Source organism: Komagataella phaffii, chromosome 1 (genome assembly GCF_000027005.1).
Source record: "Komagataella phaffii GS115 chromosome 1, complete sequence".
Lineage (NCBI taxonomy): Eukaryota > Fungi > Ascomycota > Pichiomycetes > Pichiales > Pichiaceae > Komagataella > Komagataella phaffii.
Window position 1 is genome coordinate 1,658,224 of NC_012963.1, and position 26,224 is coordinate 1,684,447.

At 42.1% G+C, this 26,224-nt stretch overlaps 16 protein-coding genes across 16 annotated transcripts; 9 read left to right on the forward strand and 7 right to left on the reverse strand.

Annotated features, from left to right (window-relative positions):
• Nucleotides 1-176: 176 nt before the first annotated feature.
• PAS_chr1-4_0137 (Cytoplasmic ankyrin-repeat containing protein of unknown function) lies at nt 177-731 on the reverse strand (the record flags this gene model as incomplete). Its single annotated transcript, XM_002490201.1, has 1 exon — nt 177-731. The coding sequence occupies one exon, from the start codon at nt 729-731 to the stop codon at nt 177-179; it is 555 nt and encodes a 184-aa protein (XP_002490246.1).
• Nucleotides 732-1,061: 330 nt separating this feature from the next.
• PAS_chr1-4_0138 (uncharacterized protein) lies at nt 1,062-3,824 on the forward strand (the record flags this gene model as incomplete). Its single annotated transcript, XM_002490202.1, has 1 exon — nt 1,062-3,824. The coding sequence occupies one exon, from the start codon at nt 1,062-1,064 to the stop codon at nt 3,822-3,824; it is 2,763 nt and encodes a 920-aa protein (XP_002490247.1).
• Nucleotides 3,825-3,835: 11 nt separating this feature from the next.
• Nucleotides 3,836-5,044, reverse strand: PAS_chr1-4_0139 (Widely conserved NADPH oxidoreductase containing flavin mononucleotide (FMN); the record flags this gene model as incomplete). Its single annotated transcript, XM_002490203.1, has 1 exon — nt 3,836-5,044. The coding sequence occupies one exon, from the start codon at nt 5,042-5,044 to the stop codon at nt 3,836-3,838; it is 1,209 nt and encodes a 402-aa protein (XP_002490248.1).
• A 440-nt stretch (nt 5,045-5,484) lies between these two features.
• Nucleotides 5,485-6,057, forward strand: PAS_chr1-4_0140 (uncharacterized protein; the record flags this gene model as incomplete). Its single annotated transcript, XM_002490204.1, has 1 exon — nt 5,485-6,057. The coding sequence occupies one exon, from the start codon at nt 5,485-5,487 to the stop codon at nt 6,055-6,057; it is 573 nt and encodes a 190-aa protein (XP_002490249.1).
• A 56-nt stretch (nt 6,058-6,113) lies between these two features.
• Nucleotides 6,114-7,787, reverse strand: PAS_chr1-4_0141 (uncharacterized protein; the record flags this gene model as incomplete). Its single annotated transcript, XM_002490205.1, has 1 exon — nt 6,114-7,787. One exon carries the CDS (start codon nt 7,785-7,787, stop codon nt 6,114-6,116), a length of 1,674 nt encoding a protein of 557 aa, XP_002490250.1.
• A 330-nt stretch (nt 7,788-8,117) lies between these two features.
• On the forward strand, nt 8,118-10,628 carry PAS_chr1-4_0142 (uncharacterized protein; the record flags this gene model as incomplete). The annotated part of the gene is made up of 1 exon (XM_002490206.1): nt 8,118-10,628. The coding sequence occupies one exon, from the start codon at nt 8,118-8,120 to the stop codon at nt 10,626-10,628; it is 2,511 nt and encodes an 836-aa protein (XP_002490251.1).
• A 144-nt stretch (nt 10,629-10,772) lies between these two features.
• Nucleotides 10,773-12,707, forward strand: PAS_chr1-4_0143 (Type II phosphatidylinositol 4-kinase that binds Las17p; the record flags this gene model as incomplete). Its single annotated transcript, XM_002490207.1, has 1 exon — nt 10,773-12,707. The coding sequence occupies one exon, from the start codon at nt 10,773-10,775 to the stop codon at nt 12,705-12,707; it is 1,935 nt and encodes a 644-aa protein (XP_002490252.1).
• Nucleotides 12,708-12,809: 102 nt separating this feature from the next.
• Nucleotides 12,810-13,763, forward strand: PAS_chr1-4_0144 (pyridoxal kinase BUD16; the record flags this gene model as incomplete). The annotated part of the gene is made up of 1 exon (XM_002490208.1): nt 12,810-13,763. One exon carries the CDS (start codon nt 12,810-12,812, stop codon nt 13,761-13,763), a length of 954 nt encoding a protein of 317 aa, XP_002490253.1.
• A 461-nt stretch (nt 13,764-14,224) lies between these two features.
• On the forward strand, nt 14,225-16,855 carry PAS_chr1-4_0656 (uncharacterized protein; the record flags this gene model as incomplete). The annotated part of the gene is made up of 1 exon (XM_002490209.1): nt 14,225-16,855. The coding sequence occupies one exon, from the start codon at nt 14,225-14,227 to the stop codon at nt 16,853-16,855; it is 2,631 nt and encodes an 876-aa protein (XP_002490254.1).
• A 14-nt stretch (nt 16,856-16,869) lies between these two features.
• Nucleotides 16,870-17,856, reverse strand: PAS_chr1-4_0145 (pirin; the record flags this gene model as incomplete). Its single annotated transcript, XM_002490210.1, has 1 exon — nt 16,870-17,856. The coding sequence occupies one exon, from the start codon at nt 17,854-17,856 to the stop codon at nt 16,870-16,872; it is 987 nt and encodes a 328-aa protein (XP_002490255.1).
• A 304-nt stretch (nt 17,857-18,160) lies between these two features.
• On the reverse strand, nt 18,161-19,384 carry PAS_chr1-4_0146 (Hypothetical protein; the record flags this gene model as incomplete). The annotated part of the gene is made up of 1 exon (XM_002490211.1): nt 18,161-19,384. One exon carries the CDS (start codon nt 19,382-19,384, stop codon nt 18,161-18,163), a length of 1,224 nt encoding a protein of 407 aa, XP_002490256.1.
• A 535-nt stretch (nt 19,385-19,919) lies between these two features.
• Nucleotides 19,920-21,194, forward strand: PAS_chr1-4_0147 (eukaryotic translation initiation factor 3 subunit; the record flags this gene model as incomplete). Its single annotated transcript, XM_002490212.1, has 1 exon — nt 19,920-21,194. One exon carries the CDS (start codon nt 19,920-19,922, stop codon nt 21,192-21,194), a length of 1,275 nt encoding a protein of 424 aa, XP_002490257.1.
• A 67-nt stretch (nt 21,195-21,261) lies between these two features.
• Nucleotides 21,262-21,900, reverse strand: PAS_chr1-4_0148 (Mitochondrial ribosomal protein of the large subunit; the record flags this gene model as incomplete). Its single annotated transcript, XM_002490213.1, has 1 exon — nt 21,262-21,900. The coding sequence occupies one exon, from the start codon at nt 21,898-21,900 to the stop codon at nt 21,262-21,264; it is 639 nt and encodes a 212-aa protein (XP_002490258.1).
• A 221-nt stretch (nt 21,901-22,121) lies between these two features.
• On the forward strand, nt 22,122-22,430 carry PAS_chr1-4_0694 (uncharacterized protein; the record flags this gene model as incomplete). Its single annotated transcript, XM_002490214.1, has 1 exon — nt 22,122-22,430. One exon carries the CDS (start codon nt 22,122-22,124, stop codon nt 22,428-22,430), a length of 309 nt encoding a protein of 102 aa, XP_002490259.1.
• A 19-nt stretch (nt 22,431-22,449) lies between these two features.
• Nucleotides 22,450-23,490, reverse strand: PAS_chr1-4_0149 (3-ketosphinganine reductase, catalyzes the second step in phytosphingosine synthesis; the record flags this gene model as incomplete). Its single annotated transcript, XM_002490215.1, has 1 exon — nt 22,450-23,490. The coding sequence occupies one exon, from the start codon at nt 23,488-23,490 to the stop codon at nt 22,450-22,452; it is 1,041 nt and encodes a 346-aa protein (XP_002490260.1).
• Nucleotides 23,491-24,052: 562 nt separating this feature from the next.
• PAS_chr1-4_0150 (Transketolase, similar to Tkl2p) lies at nt 24,053-26,092 on the forward strand (the record flags this gene model as incomplete). Its single annotated transcript, XM_002490216.1, has 1 exon — nt 24,053-26,092. One exon carries the CDS (start codon nt 24,053-24,055, stop codon nt 26,090-26,092), a length of 2,040 nt encoding a protein of 679 aa, XP_002490261.1.
• Nucleotides 26,093-26,224: the final 132 nt, after the last annotated feature.

The window sequence follows — 26,224 nt, forward strand, 5'->3', positions numbered from 1 at the left end:
GGGTGACATGCAAAGGTTTCTCGAATCAGGGGAGAAGCAGAGTGGGGAGAAAACACCTAACGCTAGAAGGAACTCCCCAGAAGGGAGCGCTTGTAGGAAGAAGTAAAAGCTCAAAAGAGGAAGGCTATTAACAGTTATTTTTATTCTACCAACCGCACCATTAATACTCCTACTATCTAATTAATACTGACCTTTTCTGCGTCCTTGGAAAGACTGTCTACAGCATCCTTTGTTGCATTTTGGATCTCTGTGCCCTCATTGAACTCAACAGTGTCGTCATCGTGATTATTCTCTGGCTCAACAGAGTACTTCTCTAGAAAGTAAGTTTCTACATCTTCTTTGTTGTTCATTTCAGCTTCGTAAATGGCATCATGACCGGCACTATTCTTGATAAAGGGATCAGCATCATACTTTTCACACAAAAGCTTTACTACCTCCAAATGTCCATTCAAGGCAGACCAATGTAAAGCTGTGCTGCCACTTTCATTTTGCTTGTTGATAACGGTTTTAACTTCCTCTTTGGGGATCAGGCTTAGCAAATAGTCAAGAACCTTTGTGTGGCCATTAGCTGCTGCCATATGGAAAGGTGTGGTCAATGTGATGTCGTTGTGTATAGAAAGGAGAACTTTGGGATCTATTTGCTGAAAAATTTCTTTCAACGAGTCTAGCTCACCATATCTTGCCTCGTCAATGAGAATATCGACTTCTTCTTGAGTAAGTTGAGTGATCATTATTGGTAGCAGTAGGGAAGAGAGAATGCAATGCACTTTTTTTTTTTTTCTATTCGAGATCTACGATGGATGTTCATTGAGACTTCAGTATCGGATCCGTTCTAGGATGACTAGTTAGATCGGGGGTTTGTTCCCACGTTATAAGGATGCTAGGTATATTCATCGACGTTTTGGGCTGTTGGTTTAGGAAGTTGCAGCTAAACAGTTGAAATTGATCTTCTAGACTATGTATTATCCATCCAGCAAGAAGGACTTCCGTTTCGCTCCTTTCCTTTCTAGTACTGTACTGTTTATCCAATCTATGGCAAATACCAGGATTATTCTTGCCAAATGTCTGAAAAGAAGCCCCAAGTAGAATATAAGCAACATAAAGGGCTTCATAAACCGGAATTTTTGGGAAACAAACCCTTAGATCTTCTATTTAAGGAAATTTCTGAACTATTTATTGATGGCGATGGATTTGATGCCGTTCAGTCAATCTTGAAAAAGAGCCACAAACTGGAAGAACTGCCACCCAAGGAGTCCCGATATCAGGTTGTACAATATTTATTAAGCTTACTAGTACAGCTGCATACTCTCTCCAATTTAGAGCGACATCAAAATGCATCCGTCAAGAAACATAATCTAATAACAATTTCAATGCATGACATGAAGACTTTCAACATGCTGGTCAACTTCATTGTTATACAAGGCATATATTCATGTTTACCACCAGGTGTTGGAATACCTCTACCCAAACGGTTCTTGAAATCATCACAGAAGATTAAGGTAGTGAAACTGGGACTTCCAAATGGTGAAAAGTTGTTAAACATGGTCATTGGGGAGATGTTGAAGATCTTAGAGGCAGACGGTGATGTCAAGGACTTCTTAATGACGGGAACCGGCTACTCAGATGTTTTATGTGCCATTATGTGTTTACTGTCTTATCCAGCGACATCCTCTAATCTAACCTATCAGACATTGTTTGATAGAGTTGAACAGCTATGTCCAACATTTGAGCTTATAAAGTTTTACAGTTCTTTGGTCTCATCACAACAACCCCATTTCAAGTTATTTGTCCTTACAAGACTATCTAATATTCCACTGTTTCGAAACGACGGTGTCATGTGCTTGATAGAGTATATCTGTGGTCTCAGAGATGAAGAGGACATTGATATTGAGAAAATCGAACAAGTAACGTCCATCCTACTCAGTAAGCCAACCAATATTTCGTCTACAGAGTACTTTAAAGTTTTGGGATCGCAGTTATACGAAATACTAATTCTCATTGACAGGCCAGTTTTAACTTCAGTGGCTGGACATATACTGGAACACATCTATCTAAAAAATAGCCTAATCATCAAGGACTTTGTGTTTCAAAAAATCTGGGATAATTTAGATCCAAAGTCTACGGATAATGAAGAGTTGATATCAGAAAAAGACCTCAATAACACAATCAATGTAATTATTTCAATTGCCCAAAAAGCTGAACCAATGTTTCTTATCGCTCTGTTTTCCCCGATTTTGATTCCACTATGGAATTATCTCTGTTTTTTGCAACAAAAAGGGAAATCAACAAAAGTGATGATGGGTGTCCTGGTCTCATTTTTCACTATCGTTAACAGTGTGGAGCTACTAAATGAGATTGCTCAAAATTTGATAACAAACATGGAAAATTGGGAGTTTAAGTTAGGACCAAATGATCTGCCAATGATTATACGAACTCCCAAATCTTTAGATTCAACAAAAACATCAAGACTTTTTGATACCTTGGATGCTTCGTTAAAACTTTACATGTCTCTATTGAAAGACTTAGATAAAGGGTTGGTCAATAAGGTTTTCCTAGATGTCCTTCAAAGATGGCTTAATGGAAATCACACGCTGATTGCTGACGAGAATCCATTTAAAATACTCATCAATCTTCGATTATTGGAAGCAATCGCCTCAAAATTCAAGGACCAACTAGCTGAAGAACCTGAAGAACTGCTGGTGATTACTAAAAGCTTTCTGAAGAATGTCGGTCCAGCAACTACATCTTATGCAAACATAATCAAGCCAGAGGAAGATGTTGACTCTGACGATGAAGACGAAGATGAAAAAACTGACAAGGAGACCTTAAAGATGGTTCTGGAGCTTCTGTCTTCAGTGATCTCAGAAACGTCTGTAGCCAACTTTTCAGAAGGTTCAATCAAAGAGTTGAAAGAAATTCAGACTATCTTACCAAATCTCAAACTAGCTGCCACACAAGCTTTATTAGAACGAATTAACTTAATTATCAATGGGGAGCCGCCTAAGCCAAAGTCTCAAAAAGAGCAAGATAAGCAGTTGTTTGAAAGAGCTATCAGTAGTTTAAATGATCCTTTGGTTCCAATCAGAGCCCATGGGTTATACATGTTGAGACAATTGATCGAACGCAAATCTGAGGTTATATCGGTTGATTTTGTCGTGCAACTTCACCTCATTCAACTTAAGGACGAGGACCCATTCGTTTACTTGAACGTAATAAAAGGGTTGGAAGCATTAATCGAGTTGAATAAAGAGCAGGTTGCACCACTTCTGGTGTCACTGTATGTCGATGACTCGCAGAACCTAGATGAAAGACTAAGGATTGGAGAGGTCCTGCTAAAGCATATTACCACGGCAAATGAAACGATTGGAGAACTGGGCAAGCTAATTGTTTCTAATGTCTTATCGGTTATTAAAAGGACTGATGAGAATACCAAGGACATACGGCTTAGAATGTCTGCAATGTCTATTCTAGGCATGTGTTGCAAAGTGGCCCCTTATTGCATCATTGATTATATAACCGATGCTCTAGATTGTGTGCTCGGTGTTTTACAATTGGAAACATCAAAAGAACAGAACGTAATGAGAAGAGCCGCTGTTTTTTTAGTATGTGATCTAATCACTGGACCTGCTGGTTTGAGTGGAGTACCGAAAGGGTACGGCAGCAAGGTCTTAATTAGTCTCAGGTATATCAGAGATACAGATAATGATTTGTTGACCAGGGAACATGCTGAGAAAGTTTTGGAAATCATCAGTGAGTCAATACGAGAATCAATGGTCATAAAGGGGGGAGACATGGAACAAGTACGGACAATTAAAGGTATATAGATTACTTGCAATCAGTCATTGGTAAGGAATTTAGGGGGGAAGGCCCAGCCTCGTTGTATACTGTCAAAGATATCTACTTCGACATCATCAGCAAAATCCCATACAGTAGTCGGATGCCTTAGGAATCTTGATCCCAGTAAGACAAGGTCTACGCCCTCATCTTCTAATACAGAGTTGGCTTCAGTCCCCGAATATATTCCTCCAACTGAAGCCACCAGACCCCTATTACCAATGTGTTTCTTTATAATCATGGCAGCTTCTCTTTGGGACACGCTGTGAGTTGGTCCTGGATTTGGCTCAAATATAACGCCACCATTGCTGCAATCAATCAAATCAATTCCTCTATCAAGCACAATGTCCACAAGCTTGAGAGAGTCAGCCAGTTTCCAAGACTCAACAATATCTTCTCTGCTATCAGTGACTGATATTCTTAGGAAAATTGGATAATCATCTGGAACCACTTGTCTGACCTTATCGATGACTTCTAGTAGAAACCGAATTCTGTTCTCAAAACTGCCCCCGTATTTATCAGTTCGTTTGTTAGAGTATGAAGATAAAAACTCATGAATCAGGAAACCATGAGCAGCATGAATCTCAATGAAATCAAAACCCGCCTCAACCGAGTTTTTGGCACATACTCCAAACTGGTTCACCAATTCTTCAATTTCTTTAAGGGTTAGTTCTTTTGGCACTGGGAAGTCTTCTTTGAAAGGAATTGCAGATGGGGCTACAAGTTTATTTGGCCAACCATCATCATCTTTGGTAGCAGAGCCAAGGAGGCTGTAAAACAATGGTAAAGTTGACCCATTTCTGCCTGCATGGTCCAATTGAATTCCAATTAGGCTATCTTGACTATGTGCGAGCTCTGTGATCTTGGAAAGCGCTTCGACTTGCTCCTGGGTGTAGATTCCAAGGTCGTTGGCCGTTGTTCTCCCTCCTTCATTGATGGCAGTGCTTTCTAGTATGATTACTCCAGCACCCCTCATAAGACTTCCATAGTGTGCGAAATGCCAGGGGGTAGCCACACCGTCTTTGGCTGAATATGTGCACATTGGAGAAACCCCAATTCTATTGGGCAATTCTATGTTTCTGATTTTCAAGGGAGTAAACAGCTTCGGGGTATCTCTAGTCAGTTTAAGTGGAGACCCTGGTTTCTGAGGCTGCTTATGTGTGAAATATGATGCCTTTCCGGAGTCCAATTCCTTAATTGAGTATACCATAGCAAATAGTGGTAATTTCCAGGAGTAATTTCTGTCGCCAAATCGAGTGTGGATATGGTACCACAACTAAAGACAGAGGAAAAAGAAAAACTTACAGATTGTTTCTGAAGCCGTTGGTATTGGGACCGGCCGGATAAATTGCCTTTGCAGAGTTTGCAAGTCAATTGCATCCACTAGTTTCTGTCAAAGATGAGAGAGGTCAATGTGTGATGCATAGATCCGGACTTGTACTACCGATGCCATAACTTGAAAATACTTCAAATCTTAAGTCTTTGTTGGAAGACAGGCGTCTCACGGCCGCTCGCTAACGTCTCGAAGGGAAAAGCTTAACCGCCTGTGGCAGCAGTAGACCAAATCTGGCCTAGAGTCCATCGCGAGTAGTATTATTTTTTTCTAAGGATCTGAATTTTTTTTTTCCCTTAGCTAACGTCTCCCTAGGAATGGCTAGAAAAGTTTCCAAACATTCAAGAGCGGCCAGAAGGGGCGAGCTTGCTATGGATGCAGAAATAAAGTCCTTGGAGAACATTCCCACGGCACAGGAGACAGACGTCGCCAACAGTATAATAAGAGCCACCGCTAAGAATGAGAGTCTATTATCACAGAAAATGAACAAGAAAAGAGGATCCAAGAACAAAATCTCAAAGGAATCACTTTCAAAGTCCTCCCGCTCATTCAGAGTGGATTCTGGTGGAAGGTTGTCGACCAAAATCCAACACAGCATAGAAAGATTCAAGAATGTCCAATTTCTGAGAAAGTCGTCTTGGGACACCATTGATAAAGTAACCAAGGAAGAGCTCGAAAAACTGAGAGATGACGGGTTTGAAGTGGTCAGCAGGAATAGAAAGACAAAAGCCCAGAGGCAGGAGGATAATGACAAGGAACTTTTGGACAGCATGGAAGTGGAAACATTTGGACAAGTAGAGGAAAAAGAGAAAGAAAAAGAAAAAGAAGCACTTGAAAAGGAAAAGTCAAGTAATCCTTACTCGTTGCTGGTGTCTGATGAGGAGGCATGAATTTTTTGTATAGTATGTCGATATTAATATTCTGTATCATAGACTTTGTGAACCAATCACAGTTTATCTTGGCCCATTAACAATGCCTCATCCCAAAATTTGCACTCTAAGACAGTTCCCTGCTCAAAGATATCGATCAGAGTAGATAATTGTTCGTCACTTTGCAACTCTAATGCATTTTTCTCCAGAACTTTTCTTCCTTTAACACATGAATCGACGTACCAGTCGGATACGTAATCATTCAACCATTTCAGGTTCCAATTCTCTGAAGGCTGGTCTCCAACAAATTGAAGGGCCCATTTCGTGGCATGATGATAGCCGTGTAAACAGGGTGCTAATAAAATATTTATCGTCAACCAATCGTCAGTTGAAGAGGCCACTGACATCAAATATTCAGTATAATCTTTGCAGGCGGGGGACATTTTTATGTTTGAAGCGTCTACCCCAAGCAACTTTAGTCTATCCCCAAGAAGAGCTAATTCTCTAACGCAATCCTTGAGTACAATGGTGTTTGATTGTAGCTGATCTAAACTTGGAGCTAATGCCACTGTTTTAGCATATATCTTGGTGTAGACTTCCAGATACAGTTTCCCCTGTTTTAAGAAATGGCGGAAACTTTTCTGTGATAAAGCACCTGTTGCCATAAGCTTTATGAAATCGTGTTGAGTATATCTTTTCCACCATGGTGCAATTGATGGGTAGTTAATTAAATGATCAAAAAAGTGTCCTTCATTGAAAGGCAAGTTACTCTTGGTAACACCCAAACAGACAGGGGTACTGATGTTATATAAATGATTCATGGGACCGTAGCCGGTACCACTACCTAAACTTTTGTCGGCATATTTTATACTATTTTGAACGAACGAAATGGACAATTGGACAGATTCAGAAATGGATAAACCTCTAGCCAAGTTTGCCGCCATAGCAGACGCTAAGGTGCATCCTGTTCCATGGGTGAACTTGGATCTATTGAAATCAGATTTGAATACTGTAACATCACCACTCTGTTCATATAAAACTTCTGTTAAATATCTGGGGGGTTTTCCAGTAATGTCACTGGGTCTAAAGTCCTCATCCCAGGGTATATGGCCTCCCTTTACCAGTACCGATTGACAACCTATATTTTGTTGTAAAAACTTCGCAAGGGCCTTTAGATCGTTGATACCATTAACAGGCAAATCAAACGTATCAAATGATATGCCCTGAATCGCACACATTATCTTTTTTGCTTCGATAAAATTAGGTGTGATGACAGTCGCTTTGGCGAAAAATGTACTGATGCTTGACTTTAAGACATCTAACTTCCCCAGATCAAAACCTGAAGTTGAAGATAAGACAGGATCAATAACCAATGGTTTGCCTCTATGAAACTTGTCCAGGTAGAATGGAAGCAACTTGACAGCTTTGCTAGTCATCATTCCCGTTTTTATTGCGTCAATTCGCATATCCTCAAACAGAGCCTGAAGTAACTGTGTTAGAAAACGTTCATCCGTTTGTAGCACGTTCTTAACTCCTGTTGTATTTTGCGCAGTGAGCGCATTTATGGCACTAAGCCCTAAACAGTGGAAAGCTGATATAGTCTTTATATCAGCTTCTATACCTGCTCCACCAGACGGATCACTTCCTGCTAAGGTCAGCACTGTGGGGACTCTGACCGTGAGTGGAACAGGTTCGTAGCCCGGTATACTCCTAAGGTCTATTACTACAGTGTTCTCTGTTGCAACAGACATGAACTATTGAGGAGGATTTTTGGAAGAGTATGCGATTTATAACCGACAGAGCTTCCTGAGAGATACTGGCACCCTTTAGGTGGGTAGCCTAAATCTCTGGTGGAGGATACGGGGTGTACTCATCCTATGAATCATGTGATGCATCACGTGCCGGATGATATGAAATCTGAGTCTTTGTCAATTATATTTCCTGATCAGGGAATATTTTTCAACTAACGTTTGTGATAAATTACGTGCGCGCGCGTTTTGGCACAATATCTCATCGTACTTTCCTTTCATCAAACGTAGTATTCCTTTGTTTCCAGGTAGTCTTAGCCTTCACTCTCAGCAATGTCAAGATCCTCTTCTCCTAATAGAGACACAGGCAGGATTGACTCCTCACCTCAATATGACTCCAATAATACTAATTTTGACTCCACTATGAGAGACTCAAATCCCATTCCGTCGTCTCCAGCAGGTCCAGCCAACGTTCCCTCTTCTCCCTTGTTCTTCCCACCGAGTTCCGATAATGATAGGCCACATACACCTAGAGACCATCCACGATCCAGCGCTTCTGCAAGAAGCCGTGCTACAAGGATGTCCTCTCCTGTGCATTTCAGTTCTTCTCTTGGAGAGGAGAGCTCTGCCAGGAAAAGAAACCCTCAACGAGGCGAAATCAACGCTACAGACTTTAGCTCATCCCCCATGAGAAGAAGGTTTTTTTCTCAACAAAATGACAATAGATCCTCCGGAGACCGTAGTAGTTCGATCGCTAATTTAGGTTCTGACACATCGGATGCTGTTGACAGCGAAGAGCCTGTTAGGGTCATTTGGGGTACCAACGTGTCCATTGACGAATGTACGAATAGCTTCAGATCCTTTTTGCTATCCTTCAAAATGAAGTACCGAAAAATTCTAGATGATTCCTCAATTGAAGAAGAAGACGAAAGAAACTACTATGTGGAAAAGCTTAATCAAATGAGAGAAATGGGGACAAGTAACCTGAATCTCGATGTCATAAACTTACTGGCGTATAGTTTTACCAAGAAATTGTACTACCAATTGATTCACTATCCACAAGAAGTGATACCCATTATGGATCAGACCATCAAAGACTGTATGATTAACTTAATTCTTGAAGACAACAATGGAGATGAACAGGATCCAGAAGTGGCTAGAATTGATACCACTATTTACAAGATTCGTCCCTACAATCTTCAAGACAACAAGGGTATGAGAGAGCTCAATCCTAATGATATTGACAAATTGGTCAGTGTGAAGGGTTTGGTCATACGATCGACACCAATCATTCCAGATATGAAAATTGCCTTCTTCAAGTGCACTGTCTGCGATCATACGATGGAGGTCGAAAATGATAGAGGTGTCATTCAAGAGCCCACAAAATGTCCCCGAGAAGTTTGTGCGCAAGCAAACTCAATGCAATTGATCCACAACCGATCAACATTTGCCGATAAGCAAGTTATTAAGTTGCAAGAAACACCTGATTTGGTACCAGATGGACAAACTCCTCACTCCGTGTCTCTATGCGTATACGATGAGCTGGTTGATACTGTGAGAGCTGGTGATAGAGTAGAAGTGTGTGGTATATTCCGTTCCGTTCCAGTACGTACCAACGCTATCCAAAGAACAGTGAAGGCTCTTTTCAAAACATATTTGGATGTTGTTCATATAAAGAAGGTTGACAGAAAACGGATGGCAGCTGATATATCGACTTTGGAGAATGAAGTCTCTGAGCAACAGGAAGTGGAAGAAGTGAAGAAGCTTTCGGAGGAAGATATCGAAATGATTCATCAAATCTCTGAACGACCTGACTTATACGAAGTTCTGTCTCGCTCTTTGGCTCCATCTATCTACGAAATGGATGATGTCAAGAAGGGAATTCTTCTTCAACTCTTTGGAGGAACAAATAAAGAGTTCGAAAAGGGAGGAAGGTACCGTGGAGATATCAATGTACTTTTAGTGGGAGACCCCTCTACTTCCAAGTCTCAAATGCTTCAATATGTTCACAAGATAGCACCGAGAGGAATTTACACTTCAGGAAAAGGGTCTTCTGCTGTTGGTCTGACCGCCTATATCACCAGGGATGTAGACACTAGACAGTTTGTTCTGGAATCTGGTGCTCTGGTGCTTTCGGATGGTGGTATCTGTTGCATTGATGAGTTCGATAAAATGTCCGATTCTACAAGGTCGGTCTTGCACGAAGTAATGGAACAACAAACAATATCAATTGCCAAAGCAGGTATTATCACTACGCTGAATGCAAGAACATCAATTCTAGCCTCTGCCAATCCTGTCAATTCCCGCTTTGATGTAAATTTGCCAGTGGTTCAGAATATCGACCTTCCTCCTCCTCTTCTGTCCAGGTTCGATTTGGTCTACTTAATTTTGGACAAAGTGGACGAAAAAGCTGATCGCCTACTAGCACAACATATGACACAAATGTACTTGGAAGACACTCCCGAGAATGTCTCGGAATATGAGATTCTCCCAATTCATATTCTGACATCCTACATCCAATATGCCAAAGAAAACTTCACGCCAGTGATGACGGAGGAGGGAAAAGTGGAGCTTGTACGTGCTTATGTTGAAATGCGAATGTTAGGAGACGATCCCAGATCATCAGAGAAGAGGATAACAGCCACTACCAGACAATTAGAGTCAATGATCAGACTTAGTGAGGCCCACGCCAAGATGCGTCTTTCAGAAACGGTTGATTTGCAAGATGTTCGGGAGTCCGTTAGATTGATGAAAGCAGCTATCAAGAACTATGCCACCGATCCTAAGACGGGCAAGATTGACATGACTATGGTGATGGCTGGACCGACACCGGTGGAGACGTAGATCGCATTGTTACATAAGCATGGTGTGGAGTATATTATAGTTGTCCTCGATCCCGACCCTCGGCAACATCTCGGATCTCATCTGCCTTTGTTCCTTTGAGGTTGATTCTGTAAGTAGCTTTAACCACAGTTCACTATACTGAGTATGGATTCCAAGCCATTGTCTGGGGTGTCACTAGCGGAAGCTAGTAACTTGAATCTGGATCCATCTGTACAGCTGAGGTCCAATAGCTCTATACAAGAAAACTATCCGGATCCAGCTAATGTATACACGGAGCAACTAGGTCATTCCCCATCAGAGAGGGACACACTTCTCCCGCAGAGCCCTAATTACAATGCTACGAGTCCTTCCCAAGGTGCTGGCCGATCACCTTTGTCGAAGAAGAAAAGAACGCGTTCACTACTTTCTACGGACAAGTTGAAGTCCTTAAACACGAAACTAGGAAAGTGGACCAGAGGGCTTTCATACAAATGGTGGATAGTACGGTCAAAGGATGTAGAAGGGCAGCCTAGTGAGATCCTTTTCAGTGTTTTCATGGCACCACCTTATGTGCAGCCTCTTAGAAGACTTCCAGCGGGAGGGTTGATGAATATGGGTCCAACTTCAAGAGAAGATTTTGCACATATAGTAGATGACGTTATCGATGCCATAGAACAGGGGATAAAACCAACTAGAATTTCACAAGGCTCTTCAGGATCATATTTTATGTACAATACGCAGGGGAAGATAGTGGGAGTGTTTAAACCAAAGGACGAGGAACCGTATGGACCCTTGAGCCCTAAATGGACCAAATGGATTCATCGAAACTTATTTCCTTGCTTTTTTGGACGAAGTTGTCTAATCCCTAATTTGGGATATATTGCAGAATCTGCAGCGAGTCTTTTGGATCGCCAGTTGCAGTCTTTTATTGTTCCCTACACAGACACAGTGCTACTCTCGTCCAGTAGTTTCTACTACGCATTTTGGGACAGGTGTACTCACGCTTGGTCTAAGAAGCCGTATCGCAAGAAGGTGGGTTCATTTCAGTTATATTTAAACGGATACATAGGAGCAGATGAGTTCTTCAAAAAGTATCCCTTGCCAGCTGACAAAGGAAGGAGCCTATTGCCATTTTTACCCGATAAACACAAGAAGAAAAAAACTTCCAAAAAGAGACAAAGAGGTGATACTAGACATTCTATTTTTGACAAAGACACTGTTTTTGAGTGGAATAGGGATACCTTACAACAATTACGAGAACAGCTGGAAAAACTGGTAATTCTGGATTACATCATACGTAATACAGACAGAGCTTTTGACAATTGGATGATCAAGGTCGAATGGGATGAATACTTAGATGAAGAGGCGAACGAGGCTTATAAGAGGCCGAACTTGAAAGTTAGAGCAATAGACTCCGGGCTGGCATTCCCTTGGAAGCATCCTAATGAGTGGAGATCCTTCCCTTTTGGTTGGTTGTATCTTCCAACATCAGTGATTGCAAGGCCTTTCTCAGAGAGAACCAGAAGGCATTACCTTCCTCTTTTGACTTCCAAAGAGTGGTGGGAAGAAACTTCAGTGCTATTCCGAGAAATGTTTTCGAGAGATACAGAGTTTAAGGAGAGAATGTGGAGACGTCAATGGGCCGTACTAAAGGGACAAGCTTTCAATGTGGTTGAAACCCTTAAAATTCCAGGTCAGAGCCCATTAGATCTTGTTCAAAAAACCAGAATAATGGTCTGGGATAATGTCGTGGAGATCCCAGTTTCCTACGTTCCTAGAGACATTGATATATATAATGACTCTCCTGTTTGGACATACCAAAATTATGATGAAGAGTACTGGAGCTCCAACATTGCTCACAACTCACCAGGAAGGTATCATGAACACGAACCAACCACACCAGAGTCTGAGTGTTTGGATGATCCCTTTTCTTCGGCTGCGTCCACTGATCGTGGAGGTTACGCAATTAGTTCAAATGCAAATACTCCTGGACGGGCCAACACTGATTCCATTCAAAAGCCGACCACGGCTACAAGAAGACTCATCGTGGAGAGGTTAGAAACTATCACTTCCAAACCACCTGTTTTCACCTGGTGTTAAGATGTAGAGATGAGGTCCTCGCTATCTTATTGTTTTTTCAAGGCCGTTTTTCTCTTGCAATCAGTCATAGATTATTGCAAGTTGTCAAAGCTTTGAAGCGGTATGGTAACCCCTGCTAACAAGATTATATCCATTCAGTCACATGTTGCGCATGGGTATGTTGGCAACAAAGTTGCTGGTTTTGTACTACAATGCCAGTATTGGGATGTGGACTTGTTGAACACTGTCAACTTTTCCAATCATACCGGCTATGGAAGCTTCAAAGGCCAAGCAACAACCGGCGAACAAGTTCTATCTCTTTATGAAGGCCTGCAGGATATCAATGTCCAATACGACGCGATGTTAACAGGTTACATTCAAGGAGCAGATGGAGTCGAGGCGATGGGCAAGGTGTGCTTGGATCTGAAAGAACGAACCCCAGGTATACTATGGTTACTTGACCCGGTGATGGGAGACGAAGGAGAGCTATATGTGAGCGCGGATGTGATTCCCGCTTATAGACGCATCTTGGGCTACAAAAAAGTCGACATTATAACGCCTAACCAATACGAGGCTGAACTACTTGTTGGTTTTAGCATTAACAACACTGATGATTTGAGGAAAGCCTTAAAGGTCTTTCACGAGGATTTTAATGTTATGCATGTGGTCATCTCCACCTTTTCGTTCACTAAGAATAAGGATTTTTTCTACTGTGTCAGTTCCACCAAAACCTCTTACAAGAAGCCTAATTTTTTCAAGATACCATACATGGACAGTTATTTCACGGGAGTAGGAGATCTTTTTTCTGCTCTTCTGGTTGACAAGATATATAGACTGCCCGGTGGAGAACCCATAGAGCCTGCAGTGAGCAACGCTTTGACAATCATGGAGAAAGTGTTGGACGTTACTCGACGGCTGTGCGTAGATAAACTTGGCGTTGCCGTACAAGGAAAGATCGGAGATGCCGAGACCATGAAGGAGTGCGAACTTAGAATCGTAGAGTGCCGGCAATTCTACACGATGAAAGATAGAAATTTCAACTGTGAGACAAAGATTTTAACTGATTCACAAGCATAGAGTCAAAATAGCATAATATTCAATACAGACATCCAACGTCGACATTCTTTTCTTTTTTTTTTCCTGTAAGACTTCTCTAGGTCAGTGGTGCTCCGCGTAGCATGCATTTTCCATAAGGAACTGGTTCGTGTTTTCACGCACACGAGGCAAAATTAACTTCTTATCTGTGACACATACAAAGGTCAAAAATAAAAAATTAATCCACGTAGAACTGCATTGTGACAGCATTCGTTTCTGCATTTGAACCTCCATCGTGCGTGACTAAGCAAAGGCGACGCCTACGTCTCTAGTCTTCCTACCAAGCCCTTTCACCCAATCGTAAGTTCCACCAAAATGTAAATGACTAAACCTCACGTGATCATATCTATCTAGCATATCATGCTAACAAAAGTCTGCAGACTGCAGACGTAAATATTTTCCTTTCCCATCATTATTCCCTGTCAATTAACAGCCAAAGGACAATGAACCCATTGGATGTGATAGGTTCAGACGGGAATAACCATGTGTCCAAGCAACTGCCTTTAAAAACGGCGTCGTCCTGCTTTAACAGTTCCTTTTCTTCGTTGACCAAGCAATTCACTCCAGAGCTTTTGAAATCGGACAATGAGAGCGTTGAAAGTCTAGCCAACTATCCATTACTGACAGACAATCCTTCGTTGGTACACCAATGGAATCATGAGTATTCTGTTGTCTGTGTGAGCGTTAGTTCTTCCCGTGGATTACTGTTCTGTGGCACTCAAGACGCAAAGATTCTTGTGTTTGATCTGAACACATATGAAAAGATTCACGTTTTACAGGCTCATGAAGGTGCCGTTTTGTGTTTAGAAATATCAGCAAATGAGAAGTTTCTTTTCTCGGGAGGAAGTGACTCTCTTCTGAGAATTTGGGACTTGGAAACCATGACTGAACGGTTCACTATTTATTCATTAATGGACATTGGCGACATCTTTAGCATAACTTGGATCCAAGACTTGAACATGGTTTTTTTTGGAACTCAAAATGCTTGTATATTGTACGCTTATGTCGAGGTAGACGGTTCCTGGAAGAACGACCCAAGTTTTCTGCCGGCAAACAGATATGACAACTTTTTTGATTCGAAAGGTCCAGGCGGAAACATGAACCCCAAACAAAGTAAAAAGAACAAACAGCACACTTCTCCATTGGTCGAGGTCGACACGTATAATATTTTACGATATGCGCACAATGGTTACGTGTATGCTATGCAATCCTTTAAGAGAACTCCAGAAACTGTGGAGATATTTATTAACATTCCCAATATTTATAATCATATCCTAGTCTCAGGTGGAGGGGATGGTCTCGTGAAACTGTGGGGTGTTGGTTCAGATAGATCCGTAGTGGCGTTGCATGAACTTGATAACGAGGATTCTGTTCTCAGCATGGTCATCTCAGGGTCGTTTCTTTATGCTGGATTAGTAGACGGACAAGTAAACCTTTGGGATTTGGGAACTTTTCAGCTAATCAGGTCCACCAAGACGGATGAAGGGGATGTTCTTTCCTTAGCACTTTACGCCGATTGCCTTTTCAAGGGAACTGAACATGGTATCACGAAATGGAAACTGCAAGGAGCTAGAAGAACAGATTGGGTGACTCATGAAGGATATGCTCTTACTGTGAAACTTTTTGAAAGGCAAGGAAATCCCTATCTTATCACAGGCGGAGTTAATAACCGCCTTGCGTTGTGGTCTTTGGATGGGGTTTATTCTGCATCTAAAAGACGATCACTTTCATTATCTAAAAAGTCAATTCTACCATTGGACAACGACTCTTTATTACAAACACTAGCCAAATTTGTGTCCTATAAAACTGTTTCGAAGCTTCCTCAATTTTTTATTGACGATTCCCGAAGATGTGCCTCCTTTTTGGTTAATCTACTGACCAGCTTTGGGGCTACTGCTCAGCTAATTCCCGTGAAGAACGGTAATCCTATCATTCATGCATGCTTCCCAGCACAAGTAATTAATTCTGCTAAAAAGAAACCAAGCCGAATTCTCTGGTATGGTCATTATGATGTGGTAAGTGCGGATCAATCCAACGGTTGGGTTCAAGATCCCTTTAAGATGTCTGCCATGGATGGGTATTTATATGGAAGAGGTGTAACCGATAATAAGGGTCCACTTTTAGCTGCAATTTATTCTGTTGCAGAGCTCTTTTCCCAAGATGCATTAAAGTCAGATGTTGTTTTCCTTATTGAAGGTGAGGAAGAATCAGCCTCTTTTGGTTTCCAGGAAGCCGTTGGAGCTTATAAGGACGTTGTTGGAGAGATTGATTGGATCTTCCTTAGTAATTCTTATTGGATTGACGATCACCTTCCCTGTATAAACTATGGGTTGCGTGGAGTTGTTGGTGTCAAAGTTGAAATATCTAGTGATAAACCTGACAGGCATTCTGGGGTTGATGGAGGAGTGTCTAGGGAACCGGCCGTTGATCTCGTAAAACTGATTTCTAAATTAACATCTGATGAAGGAAGGATACTTTTGCCAGGGTTTTTTGATGGCTTGAATCCACCCTCTGAAGAAGAGGAAAAAGACTATGAACGAATTTTGGAGAGAGCAAAGATAAAATCTAGTAAAGAAATGTTGATGGCCAAATGGAGATATCCCTCATTAACTGTGCATAAGGTGACAGTTTCCGGTCCAGGAAACAATACGATCATTCCACAAATGGCATCAGCAGCTATATCATTACGCATAACACCAGAACAAAATCTAGAATCGGTTAAAAACATGCTTGTATCCTTCTTAAAGGATAAGTTTAAGGATTTGAAGACAGAGAATGAATGCAAGATTTCTATAACCCATGAAGCAGAGCCATGGTTAGGAGATCGAAGAAATACTGGTTTTCAAGTACTGGAAAATGCCATTATCAACGAATGGGGCATTGAACCATTGTATATCAGAGAAGGAGGATCTATTCCTTCCATTAGGTTCCTTGAAAAGGCCTTTGGTGCCCCAGCAATACATTATCCCTGTGGTCAAGCTTCCGACAATGCCCACTTAGATAACGAGAGACTGAGAGTTCGGAATCTTTACAAATCTAGAAATATCTTGAACAGGGTTTTCCAAACGTTGTAATTTATTTGTGTGAGTCAATAATTGATAAAAATACAAAGAGTAAATAAATAAGAGCTATAAAGGTGGTGTAGCAAATAGTAGTAAAATAATTGCTTCAACTTAGCCAAATCGTCTTCTTTAACACCATCAGCAATCTTGGATCTCCAATCCTTTCCCCTTTCAAATCCGTTTGAGGCTGTTTGATAGTCCATGAAGGCTTTGTAGATGAGGTCTTTAGAAGTCTCCACGAATGGGCCGTGTTGAACAATAGGCTGGTCTAAAATCTGTCCCGCAACGAGAACAAACTCAGCAGGAGAAGTAGCATCTTCTGGGACGGAGCCGGTAATCTTGTTTCCATTCAAGTCAAAGAACAGAGCATTGAACTTATCATATGTTTTGTTGTTGATTTCAAGACTACCGTCAAGTAAATAGATGAAGGAGTTGTAGTTCTCACCAACGCTTTGTTCAAATGATCCCCCGGGTTGGACAGTATAGTAGTAATAGTCAACAGGAGAATACGACAAATCTTGGAAGTTTTCGACCCCATAGGCCTTTCCTGAGATAATCTTAACTGTGACTTTATCATTTGGAGTTACTGTCGGGATCTCTGAGGCCCTTAAATCTCGGTACTCAGGTTCACTATGTTTAAGATGCTTTGGTAGGTCAACCCACAGCTGCATTCCAACTATGTTTTCTCCTGATTTGCCTTGAACTGGCATTTCGGCGTGCATAATACCTCTTCCGGCTCTCATGATCTGACAATCCCCGGCATTCAAGATCCCAACCTTGTCGCTAGTGAAATCCTGGTGGGCGAATTGACCTTTCGTCATATACGTAATGGTCTCTTGCCCACGATGAGGATGATCAGGGAACCCAGCACTTGGGTCAACGTTGAAATGATCTAGCAGTAAGAACGGTTTGAAATTTCTCATTTGCATGGAGCCAATTGACCTACGGACTTTGGCACCCACACCTTCTGAGACTTCATTGCAATAGAAACTTTTTAAAACTGAACGAGACATGTTTGATGATGAAAGACAAGTTGAGGGGTATTTATACCTTTTCCTTGCTTAGTTAACCTTACTAAGGAGTTCTTACATAGGACTCGCTACCAGAAGGGCTCATCAGAATCATGCATATCGAACCTTCGCGAATATTCCATATTACTAACAATTACTACCTTCTAGCTATAGTCGAGGTGGAGAAGCACTGCGCATAATAGGCTGCATAATACTTTTACGGAGTAAGCTGACTCAGCATTTGACATCTCAGGGTCTATTTGTCAGTTATTTAAGTTTACGCCATTATTGTAGAAGACTTCAAATACTATTTTTTTCCAAAAAAGCTCAATAGGGTGGATTGGGCCTTCTTAGATGATTTGCCCTTGACGGTCCCAACTGTGGGTGAAGGCTTCGAACTGGACGATTTGGGGTTCGATGATTTGTCTGTGCTTATCTTTGTATTTTTAACTGTCGTAATAAAGCCGTCTTCATCAACATAACTAGTGATCGCCTCCTTTGACTGCTCCACTTCATTTTGTGAGGGCTCATTACTGGCCACCGGGGGGTTAACTTCCTGAATGGAAGTGTCAAAGTCAGAGGCAAGGTCAACATCCATCTGATCCACGGGATTCGCATCCTCTCTTGCATGCGCTTGGTCACCACCTTCATCCTCGTCATCGTCAATTACAAACAAACTATCTTCATTTTTGGGCGGGGCAGACTCCTCTTGAATAACCTGTGTGTCTTGCATCTCGTCATCACTATCAGTGAACATGGCAGCCAATTCTTGCCTCTCTTTGTTGATCTCTTCGGTGGTCTTTTTCCTTGGAGGCTCGTTCAACGGGAAGGAATTATCATCTTCTATGTCTCCAGCCACAATCGATTCTTTTGGTTCTTTTCTAGAAACGTATGAAATTTTAGATTTGGAGTTTGGCTTAGCTTTTGAAGTCGGAATGGTCTTTTGTACTGAGGCAGAGGATTTGCTGTTTTGGGGTTTCCTAGATACGTATTTGGACGTAATGGATGGGATAGTTTCTGTTTTCTTGGGAGGTTTTGGACTTTGGCTCTTTGGATCCGGAGAGTGTTTTGGAGCCGGTTGTTTTACCACGTCCACCTTTGGCCATTGTTCCTCTACATGCTCAATTTGTTCAGCAGGTTGTTCTTTGTGAAATGGACTTTCAATAATGCCTAGCTTTCTTTGCAATTCTGCATTTAACCACTCGTTTCGCCTCATTCCTTCCATATTGGCAACTTCCTGGGCACCAACGCCACTAGTTGACAATGAATAGCAAGCCACAGAAAGAACCTTCTCGTATCCCTGCTTCACAGTCTCCAGATCCTGTTTACCGACCAACTTAATATCTAGGCCATTCTTGATGCCTGATACTGCGTAAATGATTTCCAGTTTCTCATCTTTCTTATAAAACTCAGCTAGTTCTTCCTTTGAGCGGCGGACATCAATGGAAAGCTCTCTACTGAGCATTCTATAGGTCACGGGCAACTTTTCTTCATAGAGTTTTGTCGCCAGATAACTCGCTATTTGCGTCATTTGGTGAAAGTTCTGTTGAGAGGAAGAAGCGCGTTCTTTTTTTGTAAGAGCTCGTACGAAAGACTGGGGTTAACGCGTTCCTGATTCAACTCAATTTTCAGAACCCAGCTGTGAACATACGGTGCAAATCTACGAAAGCTACTTGGTAAATCATCTATGTACCAGTTTTGCGGTAAGTAATTCGTGTTTAGCTATTGGAGGCCAATCAGCTGGCTGAGCCATCACTCTTTGAAGAAGATTCTTTGGACGGACGATGCTTTCTTCTTCGCGCACCTTTGCAAGTTGGTCCATGTAGTCCACCAGCTAAGGCCTTTCTAACATGCTTTCTCTTTTATAAGTAGATTCTTTGACACAGAAACAATTACAGACAAGTCATTCTGACCGGTTATTGCCAAATAGCCGACCGTTATTTTCTTCTCCATCTCGTCAATGCTACTCTTCTCGCGTTCATTGGCAAAGCTAAGGTCGTTCGCCAACCATAATCAACAAATCCTTCAAGCAAAAAAATCTTCACCAAACCATCTGATACTACATCATGGCACAGCTAACACCAGCAGAGATTGAGGTCGCAAAGAAGTTCGACTTGACCTCCAAGATAATTCCCTTCTTGGACCGTCATCTGATTTACCCACTCATTGAAAACTTGGACCTCACATACGATGAAAAGACCATCAAAGAACTCTCATACAATCTTCTCAGGGATACCTACATGAACAAGTTCATCAACGACTTGAACCCAGACAAGGAGATTTCTCAAGATGTCTTGACGAAGCAAAAGGAAATTGAAGCCAAATCTGAAGTTTTGGAAGCCGAAACAAAGGAAACATTGAACTTGTTGAGTAAGAAAGAAGTGCAAGAACAATTGAAATCTGACAAGAATCACAATAGAAGATATTTGGAGTCTCAGCATGGCATCACTGAGGATAAGATTCATGCCTTGTATGAATATGGACAGATTCAGTACAACAAAGGTGACTACGTTATGGCAAGCGATTTGTTGGCCAACTTTCGTATTCTGTCTACAAACAACGAGCTAAACGTTAGCAGCACATGGGGTCGTTTGGCTTGCGAAATTTTGTTATTGGAATGGAATAATGCGTTAGAAGAGCTGTCAAAGCTGAGGGAGCTTATCGATTCAAGAACCTCTTTTAACGATCCACTCTTACAGTTATACAACAGAACCTGGGTTATCCACTGGTCTCTGTTCCCTTATTTCAAGACTGCCAATGGATTAGAGACTCTGTGCGATCTTTTTTTCAGTTCGTCTTACCTGTCCACCATCCAAGCTTCCTGTCCATGGGTGTTGAGATACTTGGTTGTTGCTGTCATTTCTAACAACAGCAAGAAATTGAAAGATCTGGTTAGAGTCACTGCTCAAGAAAGCTACCAGTACGCGGATCCTTTTACTAATTTGATTAAAGCATTATACTTGGACTTTGATTTTGCCCAGGCCAGTCAGCACTTGAACGACTGTGAAGTGATTTTGAAGACAGACTTCTTCCTGAACAACGAAGACGAGAACCTTCCTCTTATTTCCAAAAAATTCATTACCAACGCAAAGAAATTAATCATACAGGTCTATGTGAAATGCTACGGAAGGATCAGTTTGGAAGCATTGTCCGAGACTTTGAATTTGACCAAGCAAGAGCTGAAGGACCTTATCGCTTCTTTGGACTTGAAGAATGCTACACTTGACGATGAAAAGTTGATCATTAATCACACGTCGACCAAGATTTATCAACAGGTTAGCGATAAAGTTAAGTCATTGGGCTACAAATCCAACCAGCTACTTGAAAACTTTGCTAAATAGAATTGTATTCACTATGTACATTTATGTCTGAAGGAAAAGTTAAGAAAAAGGCTACTATCACTCATTATTAAGAGCTTGTAGAAACAGTAGCGTTGTTACGTTTAACCGGTCTTGGAACAATCTTGTATGGATGATCTCTCTTCTTGAAAGTGTTTATGTCATTCCTCATTCTAGGTAGGTTCTCCAAACTCTTGGGGTCCGAGTAAAACTCCTTCTTACAAATTTCAACAATTTCACGGAATTTTTCCTCACCGTTTTCTCTGTTATGTAGCAACTTGTCAACGTTCTTTTGAGTCAAAGGATTAATTGCGATATTCTGTAGCTCCAATCTGGCCACTATCTTGGCAGTGTACCACAATTTCATCTCCCTTTGAGTGTTGTCCACTAGTTCCATTATAACCTGGGGAGCCTTGTCGTTCATTCTTGGTTCTAGGTTTAGTATTCTGGTGTAGCCACCAGCTCTACTTTGGTATCTTGGTTTGAGAACATTATACAACTTTGGAATTGTGACATTAGGTTCAAATATATCAGCCAAAATGAGCGACTTGTCGTAGTTCTTCTTGGCCTTCGTGATCAAGTTTTCCACCAGCGCTTGAGTTTTTTTAGCACGTGCCTTGGTCGTAATGATGGACTCATTTTTTATTAAGGATGAGGCCAAATTCCGCAGCATTGCCCATTCATGTTTGACTGATCGTCCTAAACCCATGTTGGTGAAAAGAAAAATGTGTAGACAAAAAAGTTGTGCTGGGGTCGAGAAGAGTCTAGGAGGAGAAGAAAAAAAAAGTCGGAAGCAACTTGGGAGGGAGGAGCAAAGACATTTGACCTGCTAGGGGGTTACGGCTCTCCTTCCACCTCTGGTGAACTTCGCGACCTCCAATAAAAACACAACGTCTTGAGTTTCACCTCACTCCATACAACAGAATTGACATGGGTGGAAGAATATACGGGTTCCTGGCCGGTGCTCTGTTTACCTCGTCCCTTACATATCTTGCACGAGAACAATTCCAGTCTGACCAAGTTCGGATTTCAACAAGGCTGCGCTCCTATCAAAAACTCATAAACGAAGGTGACCAACTGAAACTCACGGACAATAAACTAGAATACCAGACAAGACCATGGAAAGAGGCATTCAAAGACTTGTGGAACGAGGAGGTCATTAAAACAGTCAACAGAATTTACAGCATTAGATGGTACGAGGATGCTAAGTATCTGGTGGATAAAGTTGAGGGTAAATAGATCAATTAAGTTTTCGACACTACTTATCTTTTTGTTCTCTCTCGGGAGATGGCGATGATGATGACGATGGGGATATTCTGCTTTGTTTCTTGAAGTAGTCTCGTATTTGTTTGTTAACGAACATAGAGGCAATTGGTGCAAAAATGCTGAAAAGGAATGAAATTATCACCTGGATAACGCCATAGTACCTGGGGCTGCCCCCTAAAGATGCACTCATCAGCACATACCCTATGAAATCTGTAGTCACGTACTGATACCCACTTTGCAAGGCGTTGTAGATTATTTTGCAACATTGTTCTGTGGAGATTGGTGACGATGGGCCCTCGATGATCCTAGTGATTTCTGGTTTTGATTTCTCTTCCTCCAGGAACCCCTCACTTAAAGTATTTCCTGGAAATATGCATTCAACTTTGATATTGTGTATCGACACTTCTTGACGTAGTATGTCACTCAATGATCGCAATGCTGCCTTCATTGGGGCATACTGACCGTATCCAATGAACGAATAGAATGCCAGTACAGATGAAAAAAACACCAAGTGCCTTTTGTAGGGCTTTTCTACCTTTGTCATTACCTTGAGCGCAACATGTGAGAAGTACAACGCTGTCTTGTAATTGATATCGATTCCACTGCTCAGAGTCTTTTCATCAAGCTCTAAGAAAAGTCCGGGGATGGAGGAGCCAGCGCAACAGAAAACTATGTCGGGACTAAAACCAACTTCCTCTAAAACACGCTCACACTGGTCATATTTGGAGATATCTGCTGCCACGTAAGAAATTGTGTTGCCCTTCTCGGTCCCGTGAATATCAATAGCGTCCTTTACTACCTGCTTTAGTAAGGATTCTGTTCTAGCCACAATCACAACGGAACATCCTTTTCCATACAAAAGTTTAGCAAACTCGGCTCCAACACCCTGGGATGCACCCGTAATAATTGCCTTTTTGTTGGTGACATCAAAATTATCAAACATTCCAGTTCCCTCTACACTTTGTATGAGAATGATAGCTGAAATTGTGCACCAGATGTTAGAAGATAAGGTCGTGTCATGAACTAATATCATGAATTCCGAGGGTGGCTCAACAACTATTCACGTGACTTGGACGTTGGAAGTTGAGGTGGTTGGTGGATGTTGCACGGAGTATCATTTGTAAGCATGAAATCAGTCTAAAAAACTTGCAGAATAGCAGAGCGGTTCGGAAATTCATTCAAAACCACCTCCTCAGATTGGATCTGCCCTACTCTGTTTAGCTCTGGGAGATTTTCTCGGTCGTGTTCTTTCGCTGGTCTACCCACGCTATAGGAATCGCTGTGAACGCTACCTTCTTCCCAACTTCTCGGTGACTATTATAAGCCATTCCCACTTTGTTTTCAAGCACCAACAACCCACCCCCACCTTATCTACTCCATCTTGGGTGTCCCCGCGCCTGTTGCAAAGTCCGAACCATAGAACCCCCGACCTTTGTCCCACTAACCCTCAGACACCCCTCGGAAGTCAGGGAGAAACCACTCCGAAGTACATTAATCATCCCTCGTATTCTCGACGGTGCCCATTTTCTTTATAAAAAGGGAGACACAGGTTGCTTCACTAACTCTAGACTTGTATTCTACATCCACTCTACACAATGTCTGATCTCTTAGCTATCAACACTATCCGTCTATTGGCTGTCGACACCGTGGCCAAGGCTAACTCCGGTCACCCAGGTGCTCCAATGGGTCTGGCCCCAGCTGCTCACACTTTGTTCAAGCAAATGCGTTTCAACCCAAGAAACCCAGCATGGATCAATCGTGATCGTTTCGTCTTGTCCAACGGACATGCTTGTGCTTTGTTGTACACCATGCTATTTTTGTATGGATATGACTACACCATTGATGACCTGAAGAGCTTCAGACAGCTCAACTCCAAGACTCCAGGTCATCCTGAGGCTGAACTACCAGGTGTCGAAGTCACCACTGGTCCCCTGGGTCAAGGTATTGCCAATGCCGTTGGTTTGGCAATTGCTCAAGCTCAGTTGGCTGCCACATACAACAAGCCAAACTACGAATTGTTCAGCAACTACACTTACGCTTTCCTAGGTGATGGATGTTTGCAGGAGGGTGTTGCTCAAGAAGCCATTTCTCTTGCCGGCCATCTCGGAGACGGTTTAAAGCTAATTGCTTTCTGGGATGACAATCAAATCTCCATTGATGGTGATACCAACGTCTCTTTCACTGAAGACGTACCTGCTAAGTTTAGAGCCCAAGGTTGGGAAGTTCTGAGCGTCAAGGACGGCAACGATGACCTCGAAGGTATTGCTGCTGCTTTGGCCAAGGCAAAGACCACCAACAAGCCAACTTTGATCAGATTACCAACCATCATTGGTTACGGCTCTCTTCAACAAGGTACTCACGGTGTGCACGGTTCTCCACTGAAGCCTGATGACATCAAGCAATTGAAGAAGAAGTTCGGATTTGATCCAGAACAAAACTTTGTTGTTCCTAGAGAAGTTACTGAATCTTACGCCAAACATGTTGCCGACAACCAGCAAGTTGAGGTCGAATGGAACAAACTGTTAACAGCTTACACTAAGGAGTATCCAGAATTGGGTCAGGAGTTGCACAGAAGATTGGATGGCAAACTTCCAGAAAACTGGCAGAAGGCTTTGCCAACATACACGGTTGATGACAAGCCTGTTGCCTCAAGAAAGCTGTCCGAAATAGTTTTGACCAGCATCGAGAAGGAATTGCCAGAATTGGTTGGTGGTTCTGCCGATTTGACTGGTTCTAACTTGACCAGATGGCCAGACGCTGTTGACTTCCAGCCAAAATCCACAGGATTAGGTGACTTTTCTGGAAGATACTTCAGATTTGGTGTCAGAGAGCATGGTATGGGAGCCATCATTAACGGTATCTCCGCTTATGGTGCCAACTTCAAAGCTTACGGTGGTACTTTCCTGAACTTCGTGTCCTACGCCTCCGGAGCCGTTAGATTGTCCGCTTTGTCTGGACACCCAATTATTTGGGTCGCTACACATGACTCGATTGGTCTGGGTGAGGATGGTCCAACTCATCAGCCTATCGAGACTCTGGCCCACTTGAGAGCTCTTCCAAACCTCATGGTGTGGAGACCAGCCGATGGGAATGAAACTTCTGCTGCCTACTTGAGGGCTATTGAGTCTAAGCACACTCCTTCCATCATTGCTTTGACTAGACAGAACTTGCCTCAACTAGAACACTCTAGCATCGAGAAGGCTGCCAAAGGTGGTTACACTGTCTACCCAGTCGAGAACCCTGATATCATTCTGGTTGCCTCTGGATCTGAAGTTTCTATTGCTATTGACGGTGCCAAGAAGTTAGGAACCGAAGGTGTCAAAGCTTCGGTTGTTTCCATTCCAGACTTCTTCACTTTCGACTCTCAGGCTAGATCTTACCAATTATCAGTCCTTCCAGACGGTGTTCCAATAATGTCTGTCGAGGTCATGTCTACCTTCGGATGGTCCAAGTACTCTCACGAGCAATTTGGTATCAACAGATTTGGTATTTCTGGACCAGGCCCTGAGATTTACAAGTTCTTTGAGTTCACTGCTGAGGGGGTTGCTGACAGGGCTTCTAAAGTCGTCCAATTCTACAAGGGAAAGGAACTTCTATCGCCACTTAATAAGGCTTTTGAGTCTGTTCATGCGTAGTTTGTGCGCCTTTAGGTAGTTAGTTAATTAGTAAGTTCATAGTGCGGGAAGAATAGGCTGTCTTAGAATGCTCGACAAAGTTACCAGGATTGCGAGGATTATTTATTGGAGTGAATACTTGTAATTTATTTT